Source organism: Electrophorus electricus, chromosome 4, assembly GCF_041902795.1.
Source record: "Electrophorus electricus isolate QZ-2024a chromosome 4, ASM4190279v1, whole genome shotgun sequence".
In the NCBI taxonomy this organism is placed as follows: Eukaryota; Metazoa; Chordata; class Actinopteri; order Gymnotiformes; family Gymnotidae; genus Electrophorus; species Electrophorus electricus.
Genome location: NC_137500.1, coordinates 9,619,438 through 9,645,963, shown reverse-complemented (window position 1 = coordinate 9,645,963; position 26,526 = coordinate 9,619,438). Strand labels below are relative to the sequence as shown.

The 26,526-nt window shown below is 38.9% G+C and overlaps 2 protein-coding genes across 9 annotated transcripts in view; one reads left to right on the top strand and one right to left on the bottom strand.

Moving 5' to 3' along the window:
* The window catches only part of mon2 (MON2 homolog, regulator of endosome-to-Golgi trafficking), a 30,242-nt gene extending 22,166 nt beyond the window's left edge, over window positions 1–8,076 (top strand). For 3 of the 8 annotated variants that reach the window (XM_027020091.3, XM_027020089.3, XM_081712256.1), the window contains exons 22-35: window positions 112–287; window positions 425–587; window positions 735–1,028; window positions 1,421–1,619; window positions 2,142–2,776; window positions 3,308–3,451; window positions 4,107–4,124; window positions 4,548–4,676; window positions 4,899–5,089; window positions 5,296–5,356; window positions 5,740–5,863; window positions 6,173–6,410; window positions 7,054–7,136; window positions 7,408–8,076. In XM_027020091.3, the coding sequence (XP_026875892.2) occupies window positions 112–287; window positions 425–587; window positions 735–1,028; window positions 1,421–1,619; window positions 2,142–2,776; window positions 3,308–3,451; window positions 4,107–4,124; window positions 4,548–4,676; window positions 4,899–5,089; window positions 5,296–5,356; window positions 5,740–5,863; window positions 6,173–6,410; window positions 7,054–7,136; window positions 7,408–7,571 (2,619 nt within the window). In that variant the 3' untranslated portion in view covers window positions 7,572–8,076. The other 5 variants (XM_027020094.3, XM_027020093.3, XM_081712257.1 and 2 more) reach the window with 4 other exon arrangements.
* Window positions 8,077–10,411: 2,335 nt separating this feature from the next.
* ppm1h (protein phosphatase, Mg2+/Mn2+ dependent, 1H) lies at window positions 10,412–23,977 on the bottom strand. The gene is made up of 10 exons (XM_027020085.3): window positions 23,588–23,977; window positions 20,509–20,695; window positions 19,639–19,998; window positions 19,048–19,160; window positions 18,564–18,648; window positions 17,369–17,487; window positions 15,189–15,252; window positions 13,539–13,646; window positions 11,721–11,872; window positions 10,412–11,255 (listed from the first exon to the last, which is right to left on the bottom strand). The coding sequence occupies exons 1-10, from the start codon at window positions 23,818–23,820 to the stop codon at window positions 11,099–11,101; spliced, it is 1,578 nt and encodes a 525-aa protein (XP_026875886.2). The 5' UTR covers window positions 23,821–23,977; the 3' UTR covers window positions 10,412–11,098.
* Between the last annotated feature and the right edge of the window lie 2,549 nt (window positions 23,978–26,526).

Genomic DNA, 26,526 nt, shown 5'->3' with positions numbered 1-26,526 from the left:
AACATAAGCTGTGGTCTGTTCAGACTCTGACAGGGCAGGTTACAATGTCCAGGGAAATAGTGTGTGCATTTTCTTTTGGCTTGCCTTGATCTAAAGGCTTCTTTTTCACAGAGGCTGCATCTGCTGTTGCTGAACCCTCTGAAGGAGCTGTCTAATGTTCTGCACGCTGACATCCGGCAGAAGCAGCTTGAATGTGTACTGCAGGTCCTGCAAAGTCAGGGTGACAGTCTAGGTCCTGGCTGGCCCCTAGTGCTGGGGGTCATCGGAGCCATTCGCAATGACCAGGGGTAAGACGTGTGTAGTCATATTTAGGCTTCAGGATGTGTCTAAATACAAAAGCAAATATATTAAAATAGTCCATGAAGCATTAAGCATTTAGTGCTCTACATATCTAAATCATTAAAGCTCTGTTTCTGGTTTCTAGTGAGTCCTTAATCCGAACAGCCTTCCAGTGCCTGCAGTTGGTGGTGACAGACTTCCTACCCACAATGCCTTGCACGTGCCTCCAGATTGTCGTAGATGTAGCTGGTAGCTTTGGTCTTCAAAATCAAGAACTGAACATCAGTCTGACCTCTATAGGGCTTTTGGTGAGAACATATTCTGCTTTTTGAAACTGACCTCAAATCAAAATTCCTTTGGGAACAATATTACTGGATTGGGTGTGAGGGTACATTGGTGGATCAAAAATCCATCAGATAGCTCACCTGTCTGCTTTACCTTACCCCATCTTCCAGTGGAACATATCGGACTATTTCTTCCAACGAGCGGAGATCATTACTGAGGAGTTGGAGAAGGAGGAGGCCATTCTGCTGCAGCAGGCGTGTGACAAGGGGGAAACTTTGAACAGACCTTTCCACCCTGCGCCCCCCTTCGACTGTCTGTGGTTGTGTCTGTACGCCAAGTTGGGGGAGCTCTGTGTGGATCCTCGGCCAGCCGTCAGAAAAAGTGCTGGCCAAACAATGTTCTCAACTATCGCAGCCCATGGAACTCTGCTACAGCAACCCACATGGCACATAGTGGTGTGGAAGGTACTCTATCCACTGACAGAGGACAGGGATTGTAGCTCTGTTTGTTATAAAATGATAAATGGCTGTTGTGGGGGGATTGTGCAGGATATCTCAAGTCAATGGAGAAAGTAATTGGAGCTTAGGTCTGAGGCTAGATCCAGCTGAAGACAGCCTCTGTTGAATTCATGTTAATACTGTTAAACCCGTGGATATCTAGATCATTATTTGTGTTGTTCAGATTCAAGGTCTTCTGATAGATTTCAGGAATTAAAATGATCATGGTCAGGCCTTGTATATTTCCTGATTTGAGAAGCGTACCATCTAGTGTGGACAGTACAGTCTCAAAAATACATGTTTCATATAAGCATTCTATCTGAGGCATTCTATTTGTGGTACTGTGCTACAACCTACAGGTGCTGTTTCACTTATTGAACTGTGTGAGGAAGTCATCTACCACTGCTGATAAAGAGAAGATTGAATCGGGGGGTGGAAACATCCTCATTCACCACTCGCGTGACACAGCAGAGAAACAATGGGCGGAGACTTGGGTCCTGACCCTGGCTGGTGTAGCACGCATCTTCAACACTAGAAAATACCTGCTGCAGCAGCTGGGTGAGCAAAGGCAAAACTGTTTGGAAGCTGCAGCCTTTTTTTTCACAGATATGTACAGTGAATCATAGCTTTCATATTCAGCACACTACTGTCTGCACCCATAGCAACACTGCAGTAAAACCTGCAGAAATTGAGTATTTCAAATACAAGAGATTCATATAGAAACACAATGAAGCATTGTGGACACAGTGTCTTCTTTGTATGTGGTATAAACAACTACTGTATTTGTGATTCCTTCCCTAATGAAACTGTATTGAAACCACATGTTGTTTCTTAAAGTAACAAAACACTTATCTTAGTGTTATTCTGTGAGATGTTTGACTGGTCCCATTTAATTGAAATATCAGTAAAAACTAGGGCTACATGGTAATGTAGCTGCAAAATACAGCACTATGGACAGCAAGGTCTCAGAATAATGACAGTTTTTGTCAGCATATAATTTAGTTTATCTTGTTACATTTTATTGAACGTTTCCTTATGTTGCTATAAGCAAATCCCCTCTCTGCTAAAATGGCCTACTAGGTGATTTCTTCAAAGCGTGGGAGGTGTTGTTGGACCACATCCAGTCAGCAGCACTCAGCAAAAACAATGAGGTCTCCCTTGCTGCTCTCAAGAGCTTCCAGGAGATCCTCCAGCTCGTCACGCCTGTAAAAGACTCAGACAAACCAGACACCCTGGGTGCCATGGATATTCCCCCTGTACTCATGGAACCCCTCACAGCCCCAGGCCCTGGCAGACCCCTGCCACGGTCAGACTCTCTAGCCGAGCGGCTGGCCCAGCGCTACAGCACTCAGCCCCAGCTGCCTCCCCCTGGAGAAGAGCAGGATGACTCCGCCCTCTGGTGGTCAGCATGGAGCACGTGGTACCGAACGGGGACTGAGTGCACAAGGCCCCCAAGCGGGGGCGGGGACAAACTGGCGTTTGTGCCCAGCCAGCCTTTCCTGACGGCGCTGATCCAGATATTCCCTGCCTTGTACCAGCACATTGCCACAGGCTTCAGCATGGACGACTTGCGCAAGCTGGGCATCATACTACATGGGGCGGTTTCCGTGCCCATCAGCTCTGATGCCTCACCATTCATTCTGCCCTCCTACACCGAGGCTGTGCTTACTAGCCTGCAGGAAGCCGTACTCACAGCCCTGGATGTCCTGCAGAAGGTAGGCAGGCCAGCGAGACACTTTCCCATCCGTCCACATGTTGGGTCACAAATGGAAAAATGGAAAAAAAAATTATTTGATGATAGATAAATGTATAAAAACGCAACTAAAACCTAAGATGTATGTGCTTTAACTACAGTTTATCTTATTTAAAACATTTTTACACAAAGCTGTCAGTAGACAAGTTTTGAGAATTACTTGTGTGCTTGTCTTCAAACACCAATTGAAGACTCAACTTCTTGAAAAGCACTTTAATTAAACCAAATCAGGCATTTGTAAGAAGATTTTGTGTTTTGCACTTGACTTGTCTTGTTTATTAATTGTTTTCAAATTGTGTTGTATTCTGTAGCATTGTGTTATATTGTATCAATGACGCTTAGTTCTGGCACTGTATCAGTTAATGGTATTTTTGGACTATAACCAATTTGTTCTAGCTAAGGATACTTTGAGTAGGCAACTACAGCACTTTTATATGTTATTATGGATGTCTGTGTGGTTTTGTGCATGCATGCATGTGTTAAATTTTTTCAGGCCATCTGCGTTGGCCCTGAGACCCTGCAGGTGATGTACCCCGCCATCTTTGAGCAGCTTTTACAGTTTGTGGAGTTCTCATGCAAGCCACCACAATATGGCAAAATGGAGACCAAGCATGTTGCTAATGCAAAGTACAACCAGGTGTGTAATTCTCATTATATGGCTTAGTGTATGCTGGTCCTATTGTTGTCAAAAATAATACAACCATTACCTCCATGTCTTGGTAGTAACATTATAAACATAATTAGAAACATTGTAATTCTTTTACTGGCTACTGTATCACAAAAGAAGACTTAATGTTCATTATCTAATTCATTGTTTTTAGATACTGGTATCCTTAACAATGCGTTAAATTGGAATGGTTTGGATAAGTGAGATGGAATTGAGAAGGGAGTCCTGCTTATACTAATACTCTTAGGGTGCTGTTTTGTCAGAGATGTCAGATTTCTACTTCCTGTCACTTCTTTGGTTTTCTTCCTTTCATGCTGTCCTTTCACATCATTTTCCATTCTTATCCGCTCTCTTTTTTTAACTCATTTGTCAATTTTATTTGCAATGCCTTGCTATTCCACACCCATACTTTTTGTCACTCACAGCATTGCAGTACTAAAGTGGCACAACACTATCTGCAGTACAATGCTGTACAAAACTTGCCATGGCACTTCTTCCAAAAAGCAGTTTTTCATAAACCTTTGTCTTCTGTGCTATCATGTGTGCGGTTAACCTTTGTCCACTCTTCTCTCGTTCTTTGTTTGTTTTTGATGTTTTGGGGGCTTGTCTTATGGGTCCACTTTAGATCCAACTGTTTGCACCGGTGAGTTTCTTCCACCCCTCTCTGCCCCTTTTAGCTTAATGGCACTTGGTGGTAACACTTGTGACATGGCGGACTTTTATCTTCTGCCCCTATTACCATCGCTTACACCCATTTTCATCTGTTCTTTCCTTTGTTTATCAGCCCTGCCTTCCTGGTTTCCACATGCTGTCTCAACAAGCTCCAACATGTCCCCATTGTTGTCAGATTGGTTGCTAGCCAGCTCTTTTCTGAACTTTGTAAAATAAACCCTTTCTAATTTCTAATTTCTAGTAATTGTTGGAGTTTGTCAGGCAACATGTTGGGTTTTGATGTTGAGTTTGTATCTGTATATGTGTGCATGTTGTCTTTTAATCAGCATCAGTAATTATTTGGATTTTAGTGCAAAGATGTTTTGCAACCTTTCCCTTATTTCTTTCTACATAGGCCGAATGGGTGGCTTTAAACTATGTGCCGTTTGCTGAGAGATCTCTAGAGGTGGTGGTAGATCTCTATCAGAAAACTGCCTGCCACAAAGCTGTCATCGCAGAGAAAGTCTTACAGAACATCATTAAGGTAGTGTCCTTTATCCCCTCAGTTCATCAAATATACATAAACGCATCAAACCACATCTTAACTTTAACACACCACTTTAACTGTTTGGTTGTTGTGTTCCTACTTGTGAACCAGTAATTAAGCCAAAAAGAGGCAAATTGTATTTAAAAGTTGAAATAAAAGCTTTTTGCAGCTTGATTTACAAGGAGCTTAATGATGCATGGCTTCTGCCTGGTGCTGCAGACCCTGAGGGTGCCTTTAGGACTGAAATATGCGTGTCCTGCGGAGAGCACCTGGAAGCTCGCCGTTTCCTCTCTCCTCAAAGTTCTTTCCATCGGTCTCCCAGTCGCCCGGCAACAGGCCTCTTCTGGAAAGTTCGATACCATGTGGCCCAAGTTGGCCCATGCCTTTGAGGACTTCCTCTTCACTAAAAGGTTTCTACCTCAGCTGATGTGTAAACCACACACAGAAGAGCCCGATTTCAATTTTATGATTTTTTATTTTTTTGTTGTTGTTGTTGTTGTTATTCTCTCCGACTGTAACGACTCTGATTTGGAAAACAGTACTGTTTTTATTCGCATTAAAAACTATAACAAAATAAAATAAATCGATACTAACATACCTGTGTGTTTATCTTCAGCACACCTCCTGATAATCTATCTATTCAAGAGTTCCAGAAAAATGAAGCCATTGATGTTGAGGTAGGCTATTACACTTTTAAATCATAAATTCAGTAAAATATTAAGATAAATATGGTGCATATGGAACAGTTATACTGCATAAATTTGGTGCTATACTCGATCATCATTGTGTAAAGACCAAGAATGATGGAAGATTAGTGCATCTGAGGCTGATACCAGTGCAATCCTGACATCATGCCAGAGTATGCATTACGTAATCTCATGACAGGACCTGTTAGATCAGTTATAGTTTACCTTTATCAGTGCTGTGGAGTAGAGCAGTTCTGAATCCGTATTTTCGTAAATGAAATGAAACATTTGGTGTGTATTCTCCAAGAGGTTTATCAAGGTTGCTTGATGAGGGTGCTGGATTTAGTGAACCTGGTGTCGGTTTTGGCCTCTAGGTGGTGCAGTTGATCAGTACAGAGATACTGCCCTATGCCAATTTCATCCCCAAAGAGTTTGTTGGACAGATCATGGCCATGCTCAACAAAGGATCCATTCACTCCCAGTCCTCCTCTTTTACAGGTGGGTAATAAGCAAATATTTAACTAGCTATAACTGACTATCTCTAATTATAACAGACTAGCTCTGTTATTAGAATACTTCAGAACATAAGGAATTGAATTTACTGTCAAAGCACCTTTAGTAAAATGTATAAATTGTAAGACATTAGTAAAATGAAATGCATTGTGCATTCATGTGATTTGAAACACTTTTGTGTCTCACTAATGAAAAGTGTATATTAGAGTTGTATCTCTCTTACTGCCTCCTTTTGTCAGGAGTGCTATTTGTTATTTTGTGTTTGTGCTGTCTTTATTGCTACATATGTTGCAGTAATATCCTCTTATTCTGCCACCCTGGCAGAGGCAGAGATTGATATCCGGATGCGTGAGGAGTTCTCGAAGGTGTGTTTCGAGACCCTGCTCCAGTTCTCCTTCAGTAATAAAGTGAGCACACCTCAGGAGGGCTACATCTCCCGCATGGCCCTCGCTGTGCTGCTGCAGCGAGCCCAGGAGGTGCTGCACCGCTACGTAGAGGACGAGAGACTCAGCGGCCGCTGCCCGCTGCCCAGGTTACTCTAAATGCGCGTGCACAAAAACTCACTCACTAATACTTTCTCTCTCGCTCTCTCTCTCTCTCTTTCACTCTCACACTCTCTCTCTAATCTGACCACTTAGGTTTGTGCAGTTAGGCTTTGAATGAGCAAGTCACCTGTTTCAGTTACAGGTTTTTCTTGGCTCATATAACTGAGCTGTGCTACTCATTTAAATGTGCTCTTAGTGTGCGACTGAACCATACGTTTTCACTCCGTCTCCTTTTCACAAGATGGAGCTAAAATTGCCCTTCATCCACATATGATGACCATTTACATTTTTTCCTGGTTCCTTCATTTAGCTGTGTTCTTCCATTCCTGCTTTTCATCTCTCACTGTTTGTTGGCACAAACCGTGTCATGTCCTGTTGGTGCCTGTGGGTGATGGTGATATACCTATACACCTGTGGGTGACCATCTGTTGTGCATGATATTTTCAGTTTGACTGTATATCTACACTGGTGGATTTGAGAGATTCATCATTTTGGTTGATATAAAGATTTATGGGAATTGTTGATTAATGTACATGACTTGTTTTTATGGATGTCATTTTTATGTAATGGATGTCATTATCACCATACCTGACACTAACGAGTAACTTGGTTTTTTGTTTTGTCTCTTAGGCAACAAGTGACTGAAATCATTTTTGTCTTAAAAGCTGTTAGCACATTAATGGATTCCCTCAAAAAGACGCAGCCAGAGAATGGTGAGTATATTAGAATAGTGTTAGGATTATAATAGTAGTATCTGGTTTTTGAATTGCTAACCAGTCATTTTATATGATTACCAGCAACTGTTTCTCCTTTTAAAGGGCTTATAAAGAAGAACATTGTCTAAAGTAATTTGTTTTATCTTCTACCCATTTGAATTCTCATTTCACATGGACCTGTTCTGTTTTCATCTTTGCTCCTCTTGTATGTACTCTCCTCCCCTGTTTTCTACTTTTTCTGTCATCTGGTTTATCTGCATTTCTGCAGTGGATGGGAACACCTGGGCCCAGGTGATTGCTCTGTACCCCACCCTGGTGGAGTGCATCACCTGCTCCTCTGCAGAGGTCAGCTCCGCTCTGAAGGAGGCACTGGGGCCTTTCAAAGACTTAATGCAGCCTCCAGTGTCCAAAGTGCAGAATGGAGAGTCGTGATCCAGTGCACCTCAGAAGCTTTTTATCCAACCCGAACCATGAATGTGACTTTATCACACCACACACACACAGACTCTTTCTCATCCCAGCACATCTTATAGCTGTCGTCATGGAAACCAAGCCCCCACTGTTCTGAGCTTCTTCTAATACAAGTTTATATTAGATTATGATTGGCTGGCTGGACAGAAACAATGTATTAACTGCTACATAATATTTGCAGTGTTCATTATTTTTTATCTTTTTGGTTTTTTTCACTCCACACTTTCTTTACCAAGACAGGATTTAATGTACAGTGTGTGGTGATAGTGTTAATGATGCAACAAAAAATTAATTATTTCAAACCCAAGAATTGTTTAAATTACACTAATAAAACTATGGTCTTTTTGTGACATTTTCTCAACAACAAAAGATTTTATGGAGGATCTTACTGTAACATTCCATGTCATCTTTCATTACCTTGAGAAGGGATGTACCTTGTGTGTGTAAAATAAATGGTACAGTTCTATGAGCGACCATTTCATTTATTATAATTCGTGTAAATCATTACACATGCTACATATATAACCATACGGCAATTGGTGGTGTGCAAATAGGAGCCTTTTTTCCATCGTCGCACTTAAATGAAGTCAGATTGTCAAGAGAAGTCATTCCAAATGTCACTCGGAAGTTGAGAGGTATAGGGCGCAAGAACAGGAATAAATTCTCTTGATTCGGAGGTATGGGCGGGGTTTTCTTTCATTTCATTGGCTGCATGTTTAACCAATCACACAGCTAAATAGAGTATCCCGCTCTACAACTGCAAACGCATCCCAACAGTCTGCAAAGGCTAATGCTGTGTTCGCGACATGCGGAACAACTTTAAAAAAATATAGAGAGAGAATAATCCATGAAAATACATCGAATCGACTCTGCTAAAATTATCCGAAGGATGGCTGTCATCGGAGCATATGCCACGTACTGGCTGAGGTAGTAGTTTGTGCTGTTGGTTGGGATGTGAGATTGCCCGCTATGGAGGTGACTGCGCAAGCTACTGCCTTGCTAGTGCTGGTTATCAACTTCAAATACTGGAACTGCAGCTAAAAAATGTGCCGTCACGGACCTCTCTTGTGGAATAAGATTTCATGAATATAGGCTACTTTAATAATCCCATGCAGACTGCAATAGCAGAATATAAATTTAGAAATACAGATTTCGTGTACTGATTATCGCTCTCCACTGTCCGAACAGTTATTGATCGATACCTCAACTTTTCTCAAAACGGGAGACGAGGATGGTTAGCCGATTGCGCTGAGTAATGCAGTCATATTAAGAAGCTCAAGTCGGAATTTTGGATTTTACTCTCGGGGGCTGTTACCACCGTGTGTATCCTGACCTGGCTAGAGATGTGGCCAGATATTTTCTGTCCATTATATCGGCTTAGCTTTGGACATCGGCACAGTTGCAGGTGAATCATTTATGAACGGATGTCTATTCTTAGATGGTTTGGCGTTTGAATAGCATCAGCGTGCCTGATGTCCTAAACTGTACTAGGCTGCAATCACCCTTTTTCGCAGCAGAAGATTAAAGCAAACTAGGCCTAAGTGTAAATTAGCGTGTAGATGTCATGGGGTCTTCAGTGCTATGCTCCGAACTGATGAGTTTTTAATGTACAGTCTGTTTGCTTGATAAACCATTACCACATTCAGGGTAAGTCGTACTGCAGCTGATGTAGCCTATTCAAGGGAATCTGGAATCCCACAGACGTGAAGGTTGTAACTGTTGGTAACTAAATCGTCATTGTTATTTAGCCTCTATTCATGTGTTTACTATAATATCAAGTCTCTTGATATGTCAAGTAAGCTCAGAGACGATCACGAAGCAGGTGCTGTGCTGGTTCTTTAGTGCCAGCAGCCCCAGTGTGGAACATTTAAGTTAATAAAAATCGATCTTCTTTTTTTCTCCTTCTCACAAAGACTACAGAACTCACGAGTGACTACAAGCAAGTCATTGAAAGTTGTCTTGCACTTAGATGTTAGTCTAAATGTATGATAACTATAAGTTCTAATTTTGAATAGAAATTGTCACATATTGAAGGTTGCATAGACAAAAGTGGCCACATATCTCAAGTGACCATTTTCTACAAGAGAATTTCTCAGAGCCCCTCCCTTGGACCTCTCCTCCATTGAGCATGTGGGTGACCTTGAGGATCCATCCTCCCACACATGCTCAAGTGTGTTCAGGCACTGTGTGTATGGTGGTGGTAAAGCCAAGTTCACTGCACACACCATAATCTCTTGCCAAATGAGTCTTGTTTTAGTCACACTTGGGTTCTGCTGACCAGATGGCCGCACTCTTGGGACTGTGGTGGTGCACGGAAATCACGAGGCAGAACAGTGAACTCGCCCACACGCACCTTTCTTCCCAATGAGTGACAGTACAGGAACTTGTTTTTTAAACTTCCATTGTATTAAAAAATGAAGCCAGTGGAAAAATGTGGAAGTATTAGCTTGCAATAACATGGTTTTAGCAGGATGTGTGTCCTCTACTATTTCTACTTCTTCCATTGATCAGGCCCTTTTCAATACTGTTCTGTTATAGTGCTCCTGCACTATCAGGCTGCTTGATTGTTTATTCTGATTTGTAGCATTTTTTGTAGGTTAAGCATATTTGTTAATCATTGTCTAAAAATACATTCTATCATGTAGTTTTAAAAGATTTAATAGTTTTTGATTGTAGCAACCTTGTTGGAAATGTATGATTAAACCTATTTTAGTACTCCCATTAGTCTTCATAACAAATAGAGAAATGAGAAGATGGAAAAAAAACCACAACATGAAAAGAATAAAAATAAATAAATCACAAAAAGACCAGTTGATTTATTTTTATATAACTGTACTGATTTTCAGATTTAGTGTAGGACATTTACATCGGTAACCGATAAATTGTGGTTTTTAGCTAGTGAGTTTTCCTTTATTTGAGACCACAGTTCCTACAACATGATGAATCCAGAGGTGCTCCTCAGGCTGTGTGTGGGGGTGGGGGGGGGACTGAAAAAAATCGATCCTCGCATGAGGCTATGCAGGAAAGAAAGAACACCATGGAAAGAGAGCTGATGTTTTTCAAATGCAACTCTAAATGTATTTACATTAATTCATGTATGCTAACTCTAAATTCACTGTCATTTCCATTCATAGAATGGACAAGAGAAAAGAGACAAAATCATCTGTGTTAAGAGGATAACCAGAAGGCAAGAGGAAGACTTCAGCACAGCCAGGCTGTTAACAGTACTTTTTGAACAATATCAACTGGAAATCAAGAGCAGTAACTAGTATTGTTGAATACTGACATTGAGTCCTCCAGGTTGTCAAAGTTAAAATTACAGCACTGAATCTACCATGAACTCCACTCAGCATTCAGGAGTCGTAATATAGCTCTTGTGATTTCTTTATATCTTTAAAATTGTTAAACACTATAGGGCCAGCAAAGGCCATGGTGAAGACTTAATTAGCCCTCCCATTCATTGTCCAGTGCTTCTCTCTCTCCACTGGTCACCTTGGCTGTTGCTGTTTGTTTCCAAACATCAAGGGAATTATGTAAACAGATATGTCATCTCCAGAGCCCAGCCTGTCATTTGCTATCCTCCAGCCTCGGTCATTCAGTACCCCTCGAGCTTTCATTACCAGGTCCTGGGCTGCCATGGTATACCTAAACAACCAGAGAAAGAGAGTTGCTGATAAAGCAACCAGTAGAGGGGTGTGCTTAGGCACCATTTCCAGATTGCTTTTAATTACTTTCTTTCATTTTAACCATCCAGGGAGGGCAAACTCAGCAGTGTAATACTCTCATTTGCTTGTTTAACCTTTCATAACCAGGCAAATGCCCTGACTGGTTGGTGTTTTACTAAAGCAGTCTTCTTACCAAGTGGTCTTCTTTCCAAGCTTGTTGTACACAATATGTTATGGCCAAGATAATTCTTGTGAAGTGGTTTGAGAGTCTAGACATGTGGTAACTGATTCATTTATTTATTCTCATCAACACTTGTAAACACTGCTCTAAGGGCAATGCTTTTAAACTACTCAAACACCTCCAGCAAGCATTGAACAGCATGTCAGGACAAACTGGTTATTTGATTTTGCCATTTCATCTAGCACTCTTTCCCACATAACTTGCCTGTGATGGTCGTCAGGGTCACAGTTTCCAAGGAAACTAGTGACTGCCTCAGCAACTTCCAGGTTGGAGAGAACATCCCATAAGCCATCTGTAGCCAAAACCATGACATCATCAGCTCCATGCTCAAACTGCCCCAAGTTGTACACTTTCACCTGGAAACAAAAATGCAGATCCTTTATACATATACTTTTTATTAGCAAATACTGTGCTGGGGTTATAACAGGGTGGGTTACACACAGGCACCAAGTCTCCATCACCTATTGGTTTTGAAAATATTACCCACAAATAGGATATTTTTTGAAAATGTTTAACAATATTGTCACCTTCCTCTTATAAAATTCTCAGTAAATGTTATGTAAAAAAAAAAGTTAGAATGTAAATATAGTAATACTGCTTAAAAACCAACCAAACTACCTCATGAGTCTTAGCTGAGAACAGCCTGGGCGTGGTCCTTATATACCAGTGAGCACTCTTGACTGACAGCCCACTCAAGATGAGCAGATTAATATGGAACAAGCAGGGAGAATCAATCGCACCACCATACATTTGCAAACCTATCTAGGAGGATCTTTAAATTCCCAGTGGATGGTTGTTTTTTTTTTGTTTTTTTGTTTTTTTCTCCCCAGGATAAAAACAAAACTATAGGCTTAGACAATAATGGATAGCTTTGCAGAAATGAAAAATTACATGGACTTCAATGTTAAATAACAAGTCTAGCATTTACCACCTTTGAATTTTCCTTTAGTTAGATTAATGTCAGAGCAGCCTATGTTGGATAAATCTTACATAAGCTTGAATCAACATTAGGACTAGCCATTTTACACTGAAAATAAACCAGTCCTATATAAGACATTGAAATATTATTATTAAGATAAACTTCATATATAGATTACATGTATTGTGTGGTCATAAGTGCACAAATATCTTAATTAAAAATAAAACAGATTTAGGTTACCTGGGGCTTTAAAACATATTTTTACCTCACATCTGCAAACCCGTATGCATTTCACACACTGGTTGCTACAATCTCAGCCTAAAGGATTTGCTAGAGGAATACGTTTTTATTTTATTGTCATTCTGCAAGATAACTGACAACAATAAAGATCAAAGTTGAATTAACAAAGATCTTGGGTTTGCTCAACAGTAAGTAAACAAATGTCTTGTCCCACTGTACATACTAGATACCCAACTTATGCCTACACTCACTGATCGCAATTCCTGAGAACCCTTGCTGTTCTGTTCATTATGTGGTGTTTCTAATAATGTGGTATTTCTAATAAAGTAGCCAGTGAGCACATTGTACATTTCACAAGTCAAGAAGCTACCCAGAATAAGCAATGTGAGATGCACTAACATTAGAAACTTTCAGAAGCTTCTAGTCTTGCTTGCCTTCGTGTGGCTGAACTGTGGCTGAACTCAGTTGTGAATTAAAGATCAAGGGAGCTTCAGAAGATTTCACAGGCAGTGCAGACAAGACCACAGAGAGGCTGGCATTCCATTAGTGCCCAAAGAAGAGGCATGTAGAGTTCAGGTAGAGTGCTGCTTGAAAGAGAACATGCTAGAAGAGTCTGTCAAGGCCTTTCCACTCAAAATGATGTTAACAAGAAGCTGCCAAGGCCTTTCCACGCAAAATGATTGAAATGTTAACAAGAAAATAGTACCAAAATCTAGCAAAACTGGTGTGCTAGCTCATACTCTCTACATCTGGTTGTGCAAGAGCAAAGTGGACCATAAATTTACATAACACTAAACCTGATTCTGACTTTATCCTTGGTGGCCACATAGTGTATGTGTTATATGACAAAAGAATCATCTTACCTCTGGACAGGAGGAGAGAAAAGGTTTGATGGAGATGTCTGTTCCATGAACCTTTAGATCATGATCACCAAACCCTCTGGTAACGCCAATGGTGGCCATCACCCGGGCCTGAAACCCAAGAGTATCGCTTGTCATTCACAATTCAACCCAAAATAACATTCAAAATTGCTTAAATAGCTGTCAGGTCTTTCTTGTTCCTTCAAAGAGCATGTGTTTTAAAGCCCCCTTGTCCACTCATTACTCTCCTTACAGCACTCATACTTGTACGTAATCTAAAATCTCATTCTCAGTAACGTGGTTTCGGATTTTCAGTTAATTATGGTTTCCAATAGAGAGAGAAGAGAGATCACTGCAGCCTAAATAAGAAATGAGGAAAGGAAGACAACAGAGGCACCAGAGACAGAGGCAAGCAATATATATGGAGAGTAGATGCTTAATGTCTATGGTGCACTTGGAAGTTCTAATTTTGCACTGATCTACAACCAGCTTCTTCTAGTCTTAATTCCTGCCTTATCCATTATAACACATGCTGTAAAACTGGTCATTGATCACAGTAAATAATAAAAAACTTTTCAAGGCACAGAAGAAAAGCATTCTTTTCTCAACAGGCTTAGAATTCCTCTCACATTCCACTATCAATGGTTTCCTACTGATTTTTCTCACTCTCAGTCTCATTTTAAATAAGTAAAGTTACTTTGTGAGGACAAATTGTAAAGTCTCTTTTTCTGTTTAACTGAATGTGTCATCTATAAATTGGCACAAAACTATAGGCACAGCAGTACAATACTAGCTTCAAGTAAGTATGAGTAGTAGCACATTTCATAGCTGCCATTCTCACCAATATGTGTGTGTGTGTGTGTGTGTGTGTGTGTGTGTGTGTATATATATACACACACACACACACACACACACACACACACACACACACACACACACACACACACACACACATACATTATATATATATATATATATATATTATATATATATATATATATATATATATATATATATATATATATATATATATACACATACATACATACATACATACACACACACACACACACACACACACGTATATACATACACACACATACGTATATGTGTGTGTGTATATATATATATATATATATATATATATATATATATATATGAGAGAGAGAGAGAGAGAGAGAGAGAGAGAGAGAGACAGAGATCACTGAATTCCATCCTAAAGTGGGTTTACACGAGCTCCAACAGAACAGTACATATTCATCTTATAGTACTTATCACTTTCTGACACTATATCTGACACTAATATTACTAATAATGAACACTAATGGTATTGTTTGGCTGGTCTCAAATAGAAATTAGAATAGACCTCAGCCATTAGATTCAACAAGCCCTTTCAAACCTCATGATTCTTGTAGGTGTTATTCGTGGCAAGATGTAAATCTGGTTGATGTGTTTCTAGTAATCCAGATAATCTTATCAACTGTGGTTTCTTCTTGTCAGTAGCTATTCTCAGCACACAGCCGCTGGAGTCTACAGAGAGTCCCAGTTAGCTGCAGCAGCTGAGGAATGCCCTGTGTGTTATCAGAGCCTTCAGCTGTGTCTCACTAGAAATGACAGATTAATAATTCTGTCAGCAGTGAGCGTTCCACCTACCTTTTTCCCCTCTCCAAAAACCAGAGGGAACTTTAGGTCATCCTCCTGCACGGTTTTATATGCCCTACACACAAAAGAATGAACTTGATTAAGTTTTGTTTTACATGTGATCAACGCACCCCCTGCCAATAAATAAATAAATAAATAAATAGTCCAAGAGGGAATGACAAAATTGCTCAATACAATCTTATCCAGTCTTGCGGTGGTCTGGGATTCATATCACATGTTAGAGATTAGCATTTGGTGCTTAAGGCTAAACTTCCTACACCTAACGCTTAAATTCTTAACTTCTATGGATAGGTTTATTTACCATTTTATAATTGCAATAAATCTAAAATAACATAAAACAAATGTTTTTATAATTTCTTTTAGAATTGAGGCTGTATTACTGATTTACTTAGGAATTCTAACAAAAATATGTCACACTTGCACTCACTGATGGTCCTGCATATCCTGTAGTGAATTTTATTGACTCCGTTTCATTTTAATGTGGTTGGAGTCAACATGCATTCCTCATTCCTTCTTCCCAGTTTTTTTATGAATAGTTCTGAACTGCTGTTGGGATCACAGGCCTCTTACAGAGCAATACAATTTCTGAGTTGATTATTGCTATGAATAAATTATTCAAACATAAGATTAGACATTACAACTGAAATCTGGCAGCTCCTGTGGCCTCTTGAAAATGTAATTTCAGACCAAATAGATAAATCTCTGATTCAAATGCCTCTGAATGCTCTTGGAAATATTCATTTTTAGCAGACCGGGACAGAGGTACGCTCTGGTGTATTGTGGAAGGAATGAATATACATACACACACACACACACACACACACACACACACACACACACACACACACACACACACACACACACACACACACACACACACACACACACACACACACACACACACACACACAGTTCACATGTCCAACTATCTGCACACTTAATCCCTCCATCACATGTCCCTGGTGTGAGAGAATGAAAAATTAGCAGAAAGCATGACTGCAGACATTCTTCAAGAGTCGGTGAGCTCAGTTACATCCCAGAGGCACAGTACATCACACACAGGAGAGCGTGCACATGCACACACTCCTGCACACATTCATACAAAACAAGTTCTATAACATACCGAAGTATAATAAATAAATGACAATTATTCTATTTCATACTCTTGCACTGAACATAGAAAACATTTACTGTAAATCAAATTCATCTTCTTAAAGCCAAACTTTTTGTATGTAATTTTCTTGGAGCATTTTGAATGAAAGATATTATCCCAGTTCATTTATTCTTGAAAGCAATTCACACCATATGCACTCAACACCTATCCATATTATTGGTCTATATATGTTTCTTAGATTTCACTGTTAACAAATAACAACTTTAAAAATAGTATAGCTTTAGAACATTCACTCTTGCACAACCTATTCGGAATTAGAGGTGGGTTTAAAAACATTCCCAGACATTGTTCACTTATCCACAGTGATTTACATATATATCAGTATGACAATGTGTGCTCCCTGGGAATTGGACCTGTGATCTTGGTGCTGTAACCATCTGGATCTGCCTGCTTTACCAGGTGAACTACAGAAGGCCTTAGCTCACAGCAGCTACAGAGCATATTGTTCATCAATTTAGTTTAGAGAACAGATTTGCTGTAAACATTGCTTCATATTACTTTCACTTATGAATTCAGTTACACCGAACTCTGCAAGATGAACTGATTTTGTACCCTTCCCAGGATTTTCTCAGATTAAACTTGGTGGCCTGCCAAATAAAAATAGTAATACATTGCAGAATTTACCCAAGTAAATGTAAGCTTGCAGTTAGACATGCTATGAAAACTATTGGTAATTGTCTATCCATTTGATGTGTTGTGAATTTTGGGAAGGAAAAAATTAATATTCTATATGGATTTATATTTAATATTTAGAATCAAAGCTAATAAAAAAAGTTAAGACAATAAAAAGAAAAATGACATTTAAAAATGTTTTTATTTGACAGAATTCGCACACCTCTTAAATTCTATTAAATTTGCTATGGTATTATGTTCTTTGCAATATATGAAATGTTTACTAAATTAAACTTGTAGCCAGAGAAGCAAAATAAATTCAATACATTCAATAACATAATACACAGGTATAAAATAAGCAGGGAGGTGTATCATGACCACTTACCAGCCCTTCATGCTGTAGTCCCTGTACAGTATCCTCTTCCCTACCTCCTTCTTGTAAACCATTCTGGGGAACTCCAAGTGTGTGAATTCATTCCCTAACAAGTGAGGCTCTGTAAAAGCCTTGGAGAAAAGCAGGACAGTATAAGGGCCTGAATCTCTATGAAGGAAGTTTTAACTAGGCAAATTAGTTTTTGTAAAACACTATACCAAAGATATTTTAAGTAAGCAGAGTGAATATCATTTTAAACGGACTTTCCAACAGTCAACATTCAAAACATTTACCACTAATGCTTGTAGGAATTAGGACTCAGATTCTTTGCTGTGTGTCCTAGCAATAATTTTAAGATCTGATCAATTTGGATAGGTTGTCACAAGCTTGTGAGGTTTGCACTGAGAGCTTTGGAAACATTCACAGAAATTGGAACTAAAGAATTAAGGAAATCAGAACTAAAAAAATGGATATTTCATCACTTCTTCCTGACCGCATAAGTAAACTGTTCATTGTGGCTTTTGCTCAGGAAGTACTGTAAAAACATTAGAAAATAGTGAACAATACAAAAACAGCATAGGTGTCTAAAATCGAATGGTGGTGTAGGTTTACATGTTGTTTGTTTTTAACAAAATTAACAAAAGATGACAGGTCTAGTAGCATTTTTTTTTGTGCAATTATAATGAATATATGCACCTATAAAATCAAAATTATTTACTTGATTCTGGTTCAGTTTAGGCTGTTTTAAAAGTAGCCTACTATGTAGCCTACTTTTGTGGCCACAGAGGAGATGTGTCAGTTTATAAAAAAGTGTCTATTCTCTATGACTGTGGCCACAAACGTGTGTGTGTGTGTGTGTGTGTGTATGTATGTGTGTATATATATATATATATATATATATATATATATATATATATATATATATATATATATATATATATATATATATATATATATATATATATATATATATATAAATATATAATGCTAGGTCCCCTTCTTTTTGCTCATTCTATTTTCAATTAAAAAATGGAAGTTAAAATGAAAAATGTAGTCATTTCAAAATTCAATAACTTGAAGCAGAAAAACAAGTTATCTTTGTTTTCTTTGTCAGATAAAAGTGAAATTTCTTTCTTTTCTTTGCACTGAACATAAAATCATGCATGCAACTGCCTTATAAGAACAGATTCTGTGCCCTTGTCCTCACCAAACACTGAAGTCTCTGTCTCTCGGACTCTGGAGTGAAGGCACTTGACATGGAGATGATCTCTCCACCGTGCAAGATGATGGCCCTGAGAGAAATAGCACAAACGGCTGTTTTGGGTATAATTCAAAGGCAGGTTGCGTTTGTGCAAGTCTCTATTGTCATGGAGTACATGTGCTTTAAGTTTATGTGCTTAAAGGTGGTTTCTGTCACAATAGCAAAAGTGGAAGTTATACATTTCAGATACAGCCTTGATACTCTAAGCTAACTCTATCCTCATACTACTGCATTGTAGGAGCACATCAGCTCAAGCCCATGCCATTAGATGAAACGAAGCTAAAATGGTTCCAGATCAGTAAAAGAGCATAAAAAAAACAACTTTCCGAATAAACACTGATTGTCATTCTCTCTCAGTAAAAGTACTTAGGTACAACTTGGAATTCCTAACAGCAACAAAGAATTTACATAATGTCAGAAAGGATCTTACCTGCTGTCACCTGCATTGGCCACATAAAGTGTTCCCAACAAACAGACCACCACTAAAGCTGTACAGCCTCCTGAGATATCATAGACATTCCTCTCTCTGCCAATGTGCTTGTCCTGAAGGTACACATTCCCAAAGAAGTAAAAAATACCAATAAAGAAGCATTAGAAACTGAACTTTTTGCACTTTTTTGCCACTATCTTTTCATGTACCAAAGTGTCAAGATGAGACCAGTCCTTCAGATACTTTAAACTGCCTGCCATCTAGTGGTGATAAGTAACCAATAGATTTCATTAAAGGAAAAGGTTTCCACATGCTAATTTATTTAATCATTATTTACCAACAAAGTTGCTTTTATAATAATAATAAATTATTATTATTATTATTATTATTATTATTATTATTATTATTATTATTATTAATAATAATAATATTATTGTTATTATTATAGCCTGTAATTGTCTTATGTTTTATACTTCTTACTGGTTTTAGATTCTGGTAAAACACAAAGAGTTTATTTTAAAAACCTTTATGGCTACCATGTGTGCTTTGTGATCCAATTTTAAACGCCGTTGTCCTTATGCTACAACTCACCATCTCTTTGAATGCGTTCTCGATTGCCCCAATCACCAGACTCTCCTGCTTCACCTTCTTCTCCATGAAGAAGCGTGGTGCCACAGTGTTGGGAGAGCCTGGGGCCCCTGCCGCACCTCGCAATGATGCTACCCTGGACAGCGCACGCTGAGAGGACCCTCCGGAGGGGTGCAAGTGGTGGCTGTTCTCTTCTCCCAGGCAAGTGGGAGGCTGAAGAGAGGGCTTCTGGAGGATCTCTAGCACACCCTGGAGCTGCTCTTCAATGTGGAGATGAAGAAGCTTAGAGGCAAATACGGCGGCGCCTGAACCGGCATGTCCATCAAACAAAGCCCAGTAGTGAAAGTACAGCTCCTCCTGTTCCTGTTGAGACACACAGTAATGCAAATGTAAACCAACACAATAATACAACCATGAGTACATACCTGAATACAAACATAGGCAATAGATTGCTAATCCTTTACCTTAGTTCTCCGTTCATCATCTCATCAAACTTCAGATCTAGAAAAAAAACTCTCTACAGCCTTCTTTACTATATTAATGAAAGCCATGTGTGTATTTTAAATGTTCTTTATTATACTGTAAATATAATAAAGGTTTCAGGTTTAGGCTACTCTAACAATTTTCCTTTAATAAAGGAAAATTAACGTACAATTCAACCTTTTCCGCCTGTACTCTTCGTGCTACTTCCCCTCATCCATAAATAAATGAGGTAAAGCCTTACATGAACCCATCCAAATGCTTTTAACGTAGCAGGGAAGAGATGAAATGTCAATGCTAAGCTTCTCTAGAGTGTTTCATTTCATATATAATGGTGCATAATGAATGAGATAAGGTGTAACGTGAAGGGGCCACATTGGCTAAGGCACTCACAGAGCTCTCCACAGTTGGGAGAGTTCTCTCCCTGGCTTCCAGAGCATCTCTGCTGGGTAGAGAAGATCGCCTCCTGGTGGGGGGAACGTAGCTTGGGCTGGAAGGGTCGGCAGGCCGTCTCCTCAGCTCCACCACCTCACAGCATGCCTGGTCTTCATTCAGAGCACTCTTACCAGCATTAATTACCCTGCAGGAGCATGATGCAGAAAGCGCTTGTAGACCATGCAATGTGTGTCATCAGTGCCAACATAAAGGGTTTTTTTTAATGAGAATGAGACAAATGAAAGGTGTTTTTGACAATCTCCTCTGTCATGCACTGTGGTAAGCAGTGTTCTAAATTCTATACATTTTGTCCCATGCACATTTTTCTTCTAAATATCATTAGATTCCTTGAATTATGATGTTGTTAAAGAGTCAAAAAAATGAAATCCAATTAAGCTACGACTACTGCATACTGAACTGATGTTATGAGACTCTCCTGTTTTTGTAGATTTTTTTATTTGTAGTTATTTTCTTTCCAATTAGGATTTTCAAAAGCCAGCTTCCATTTAGCTTGCAGTCAGTTATTGGTCATACGTTATTTGTCATAAGTTGCCATAAGTTAGCCAGAGCTGTTTTGTAGGTAATGTTGGCAATGGGTTAATTAGCTACATTTCTTCATATGATACTCAATGACACACAATGGATCTTTTACTTTTGCTCATAATTTGTTCTGTTGTGTCCGACAAGCTGACCTGCATTTAAAATCATGCTCAACCTGTCCAGACTTAAAATGATTTTCACCCTTTTAAGAGGCTAAACCACAGAGGGATATGATTGCTCTAGCCCTCAAAAAACTTACTGACATCTTTTTAAATATGCAGAGGTTTAGATGTAGCAACATTCATATTTCAAATATTTAATGATCACGCAATTCAAAACATAGCAGAATTTAGACAATTTTATTTATCACAGGGTGTGAGAGGGGTGATTTTTGAAAATGTCACACATTGTTTTCATAGTGAAATATTTTTTACACCCAAAGTTCCTAATATGAGCATATTGCTTACTTGGATGTCACGCGACTTCAGTGGTCTATTTGAACATGCCAATTCAATATGATACATGTGTAACAGATTTCTTGCATAATTCACTGGTTCTGTTGCACAAGCTAAAGATAAATTCTAGCCTTATAGTACCTGATCTATTGAAATGTATGCATAGAATTCCAAAGGGCCACTGCGCACAGCTATACCTGATTCAGATCATGAGTGCTGGATGGGTTAAATAAATTGTGTCAATGAACAGCAAACACAAAGTTAGACTGTCATGCAGCTCCTGGTTTCTTTCCAGAAGCGTGCAACATTTGCATATCCTCATCTGTTACTGAGAATGAAAAGGATAAAAGTGATCAAGTAATTTAGGTTTTTTAGAGGAATCATCTAACTGTGATGATAAACAGGCATGGTATCTTACAGCATAACTACCAAGACATATTTGTGGAATAAAAATGGAATCTGAGAGAAAGATCGTACAAATTGTTTTCCTGTAACATTTGGTACACACATGCAAACATCCTTAAAATGACTTGTATATCTTAGTTGCACAGGAACTGAAAATGGGGCGATTCCTGCTCATTAGCCACTGCTGAACTACACATCGTACAGTAACCTACCTACTTCAGCAAGACTTGGCAATCATCCATCTTCAACATTAGATTAGGATATAGGACCCTTGGAGACAAAAAAGTTGCTCAGAGGCTGTTGCTATCTTCACACTACTATTTCACTTTGATTCCATTATTATCAGGTCAGATTAAAAGGCTGATGGGATGCAAACTTTTCCTGGGCTCCGGAGAGGAAGCTGGGACCAGATATAGGACATTACATTACAAACATCAATGATGGAATTTTTTGTTTGCTTGTTTATTTGTTTGCCTTTATTAAGTGTAATTGGCAGAGCTATAATGCACATTTGATCCCTGTAGTGGACCCTTTCAGCTGCATGACTGAGAGAGTTACTGACACAGATAAACAGTGATCTTTGGCAGGGAAGTTGCAGATATTTGCAAATGTCAATGAAAAAGAAGGCCTACTGCTTGTTTCCATATGTGTGGGATGGGGGTATACACACATTTATTTGCAAAACAATCCTATATTAGTCTAAAAAAACTACATAAACTTCACATTCTGCTAGAGAACATGCATTCTGGTTACTCAGTAAAGCAACAGCAACTTCTACTTTTTTTTTTAAAGGAACTGCAACTGCTAAAAAGACAATGAATGCAAAACTTTGAATTTATGTGGAAACATTAGGATGATGTGCCAATCTAGTGTCAATCTATTGATTATATACAAATGCCTCTTTTAGGGCAGCATCACCTTGCCATGGTTTGAAGCTGGTATTGTAGTGTGAACTTATTTGATGGAAGCTAACATTGACAGTCAAGTCAATCAATCATTTTTATTGATCACCTTCTAATTGGCCTATTAGAGCAGAATCACTTTGCCAAGGATTGCAGCTGGTATTGTAGTATACAGTCTGCTCTCATCCCAAGAGGGATTTGTTGGCGGAGAAAAGAGCTTTTCAGAGTAGCCAATAGCCAACCCACACGAGCACAGACACTAGTGACTCCTGTACTGATGCTGGCTCTAATGTCTCCACCCAGGAAACTGTTTCATGGCGTACTGGTGCAGCGACAACCTGGATAAGGTGACACAGGACAGTAATGCGCACCTGGCCAGATTTTCTCTCACTAACAACACACCCACATGTTTACGGTAAAAACGATCTAGGTCATTATTTTAAATAATAAAGATTCTTTTTTCAATATCATTAAGCGTTTAGTCGTGCATAGTAAACACGAATGCCGCAGATAAGCGGATACTTGTACTGACGATGTCGAGGGGTCATTTAAAATGAAATGCGAATGAACAAGCCAGGATTTTGCGATATTTTAATTATGTTATCGGCCAAATCCCCGCTCCTAATATGCATATTCAGCAGTAGTAATCGCACATTCAACAGCAATAATTCCACATTTTTCGTTGCTAGAGAACCTGTCGGATGTATAAGCGTAGAGTATATGAAACAGACTTACTCTGCGTAACCGGTGGACCACGGCAATCGGTTCGTCTCCTTGACAATAAGAATAGGTCGCGCGATGTGATCGGCAGAGCACTCTACCTCATCTGGAGACATTCCAAGGAAGTCCGGTCTCGAGTAAGGGAATCTCAGCGGTAAATCTGGGCCGCTATAATTTTCCTCATTTGAACTAGAAGCCATGATGCCGCCAATGATATTGGAAACAGCGGACCTCACCCGTGTAAACATGATGGTGAATATGTATTCGTGCTGTAGCCTCACTACAATATAATCCACGGAAAGACGTTATTTATCACGACCTAAAGGTTTAAATGTAGCCAACAGTTTATGGACAATATTGCCTGTCAACTTCATTCAGTTCTTGCAGCGAGTGAACACGGAACTGAACTCCCATTGGATGCTGTCATGTGACAAACCTGCCTAGTATTTGGTCACACTCCGAGTGCCAGTCTACTTGAACGGTTAGCAATATAAGGTCAGTGAGGTATATTCTCCATATCTGTTCATAGGCTGTGTTTGTCTTTGTGTGGTGGTGTAGGCCTGTACGAAACAGCTTCTGTCTCACTTTCAGTTTCAATACTTTATATCAGTCAGTGCTTGAGAGAGAAGAATTTGTTTCAGTACACAAACAACAAACATACGCACATCTAACATGCATCAGAATTTTAAAGAAATTCTTAAGATGCATTAAAACACAATCATTAATAAATAATCATCCATAAAATTCATAAAAATGTTAAAATACTGTCTAACAGCAGAAGAAGGGTAAGTGCTGATACAGAACTGAGATGTTCTAAAATGCTATGTAACATTTTACCAGAAAGGGGCAGTTTAAAACGGTACTGTACTGGGTGTGAACCATCAGCATGAATGTTTAATGCCTCCTCTTCCATTCTACAGATGTATGTAGATGCAATGAAATCATTCACAACCAATGATTTTAGAACCAGTACATACATCTACTCTAATCATAAGAATAGTTTGATTGGGGGGTGTCGCACCCAATAATTCCTGATCATACTACAGTCGTGACCAAAAGTTTTCACAAAGTTTGCTGCCTCAGCAAGAATGGTCTCAAGATGCCTCACTGTTGGCATGACGCAGAACTCATGGTAGCACTCACCTTTTCTTCTCTGGACAATAATTTGTTCAGATGTCCCAAACAGTCTGAAGAGGGCTTCATCACAGAAAATAACTTTACCCCAGTCCTCTGTAGTCCAAACCCTATATGACCCATGCAGAATGTCAGTCTGTTGTTGATGTTTTTCTTCTTTGCTGCCCTGGCTTCTGGCTTCTGGCTTCTTTGCTGCCCTTCTTGACACCAAGCCATCCTCCAAAAGCCTTCACCTCACTGTACATGAAGATGCACTTACAATTGCCTTCTGCCATTTCTGAGCAAACTCTCATCCAAGGGAGTGGGTTTGCTCAAAATGTTTCCTAAGAACACTGCCACGAATGTCCTCCCACTTAATTATCTTACTAGTGGCTCTCTCCAGGAACTTAAGAGTCAGTGCTAAAATACCAAACCTTAATGAAGAAAGTATTTGGCCTAGATCTAAATTTAAATATCTAAATAAAAACTGAATGGTGATTGTAATGTTGTATACTACTACAACCCTACATTGTACAGTAACTTCTCCTTTCAATATATATTCCTGTTGTGATTTATAACAGCCGTCTTTGCAAACTGAAATAAAAAAAATTCTCCCTTGATAATTTTATTTTGGTCACATGAACTGCTGAGACCAAAACAAAGACTGGAGAAAGAAGTAAAATTGGACTTTGGTTTTTTTTTTTTGTTTTTTTTTTTTAGATATTTTGAATGTGTTAAGAGTTTAATCTAGTCTTATAAATTAGGAAAATTAAAACCTTTTGTACTTTGAGCTCTTGACTTTTTAGGGCAAAAAACATTTGAAATATCAGACATTCCAGTAAGTAGTAAATGCTGGCTCCAGCCAGAGTTGGCCAGAGAGAATCTAGAGGATTATGTGGCCTTGTTTGTTGTTGGTTTTCAGAGATTAAGTTACTGTGTGCTTTGGCTTTGACCTCATGAAATGTGATGTCACGTTTTCAGATTCTAGGAGCTGTATATTGACAGCTATAGATATAGGATCTGAGTCAGGACAGGCTAAATCTGAGTCAGAAGGACTACATTGTGTCAGACAAATTATTATTGTTGTTGTTATTACTATTAATATTAATATTAATATTAATAATACATTTTTGGAATGTGCTTTTCAAGACACAGTACACAGTACAGAGTGCATACAGGGACAGAGTGCATACAGTTAAATAGAGCAAAATATACATAATCTACAAAGATACCAATAATTGTATGTCAGGGGAAGGGGCTAAATTAAATTGTAAATTTAATTTTTTTGTTGAATATTTGCAGAGAAGAGAAGAGGCAAAGGTCTAGATGAGAAGAGTTTCATAATGTTGCATAATTAGCAAAAGGCCATGCTCTTACCGATGAGAGACATAAGTGAGGAGTGCAGAGGAGTGTAGATGAGGAGGAGAATTCTTTGTGGAGAATAATCTTGAAGAACACGAGTGAGGTATAAAGGATCTAAACCATGAAGTACTTTAAATGTTAGGACTTATATCTTGAAATCAATTCTTTGTTATAGCAAGCCAGTAAAGGTTGTGAAGAACAGGGGTAATGTGTTGAATTTTATTCATTTACAGACATTTTACAGAAAATCCAGCCAATAGAACATTACAGTAATGAAGGCACGGTGTTACCAATGCATGTACCAATGTGTCTGCGCTAGTTTTTGAAAGAAATGTGCAAAGACTGGAAATATTTCTGTGATGAAAATAACAGGTATGAGTGAATTCCACTGACACAGTACTATCTAAGATGACACCAACACTCTTAACTTGTGTACTGCAAAAGAGAGAAATGTCATAAAATGATATATTAGATTTAGA

Excerpts from the sequence above, each read along its gene's own strand:
- ppm1h (XM_027020085.3), bottom strand. The coding sequence starts at position 23,820 with ATGTTTACACGGGTGAGGTCCGCTGTTTCCAATATCATTGGCGGCATC. Across the intron at positions 18,649-19,047 it reads GCCAATGCAGGTGACAGCAG|GGCCATCATCTTGCACGGTG; the intron begins GTAAGATCCTTT and ends TATTTCTCTCAG. Across the intron at positions 13,647-15,188 it reads TTTTTGGAGAGGGGAAAAAG|GCCCGGGTGATGGCCACCAT; the intron begins GTAGGTGGAACG and ends CTTGGGTTTCAG.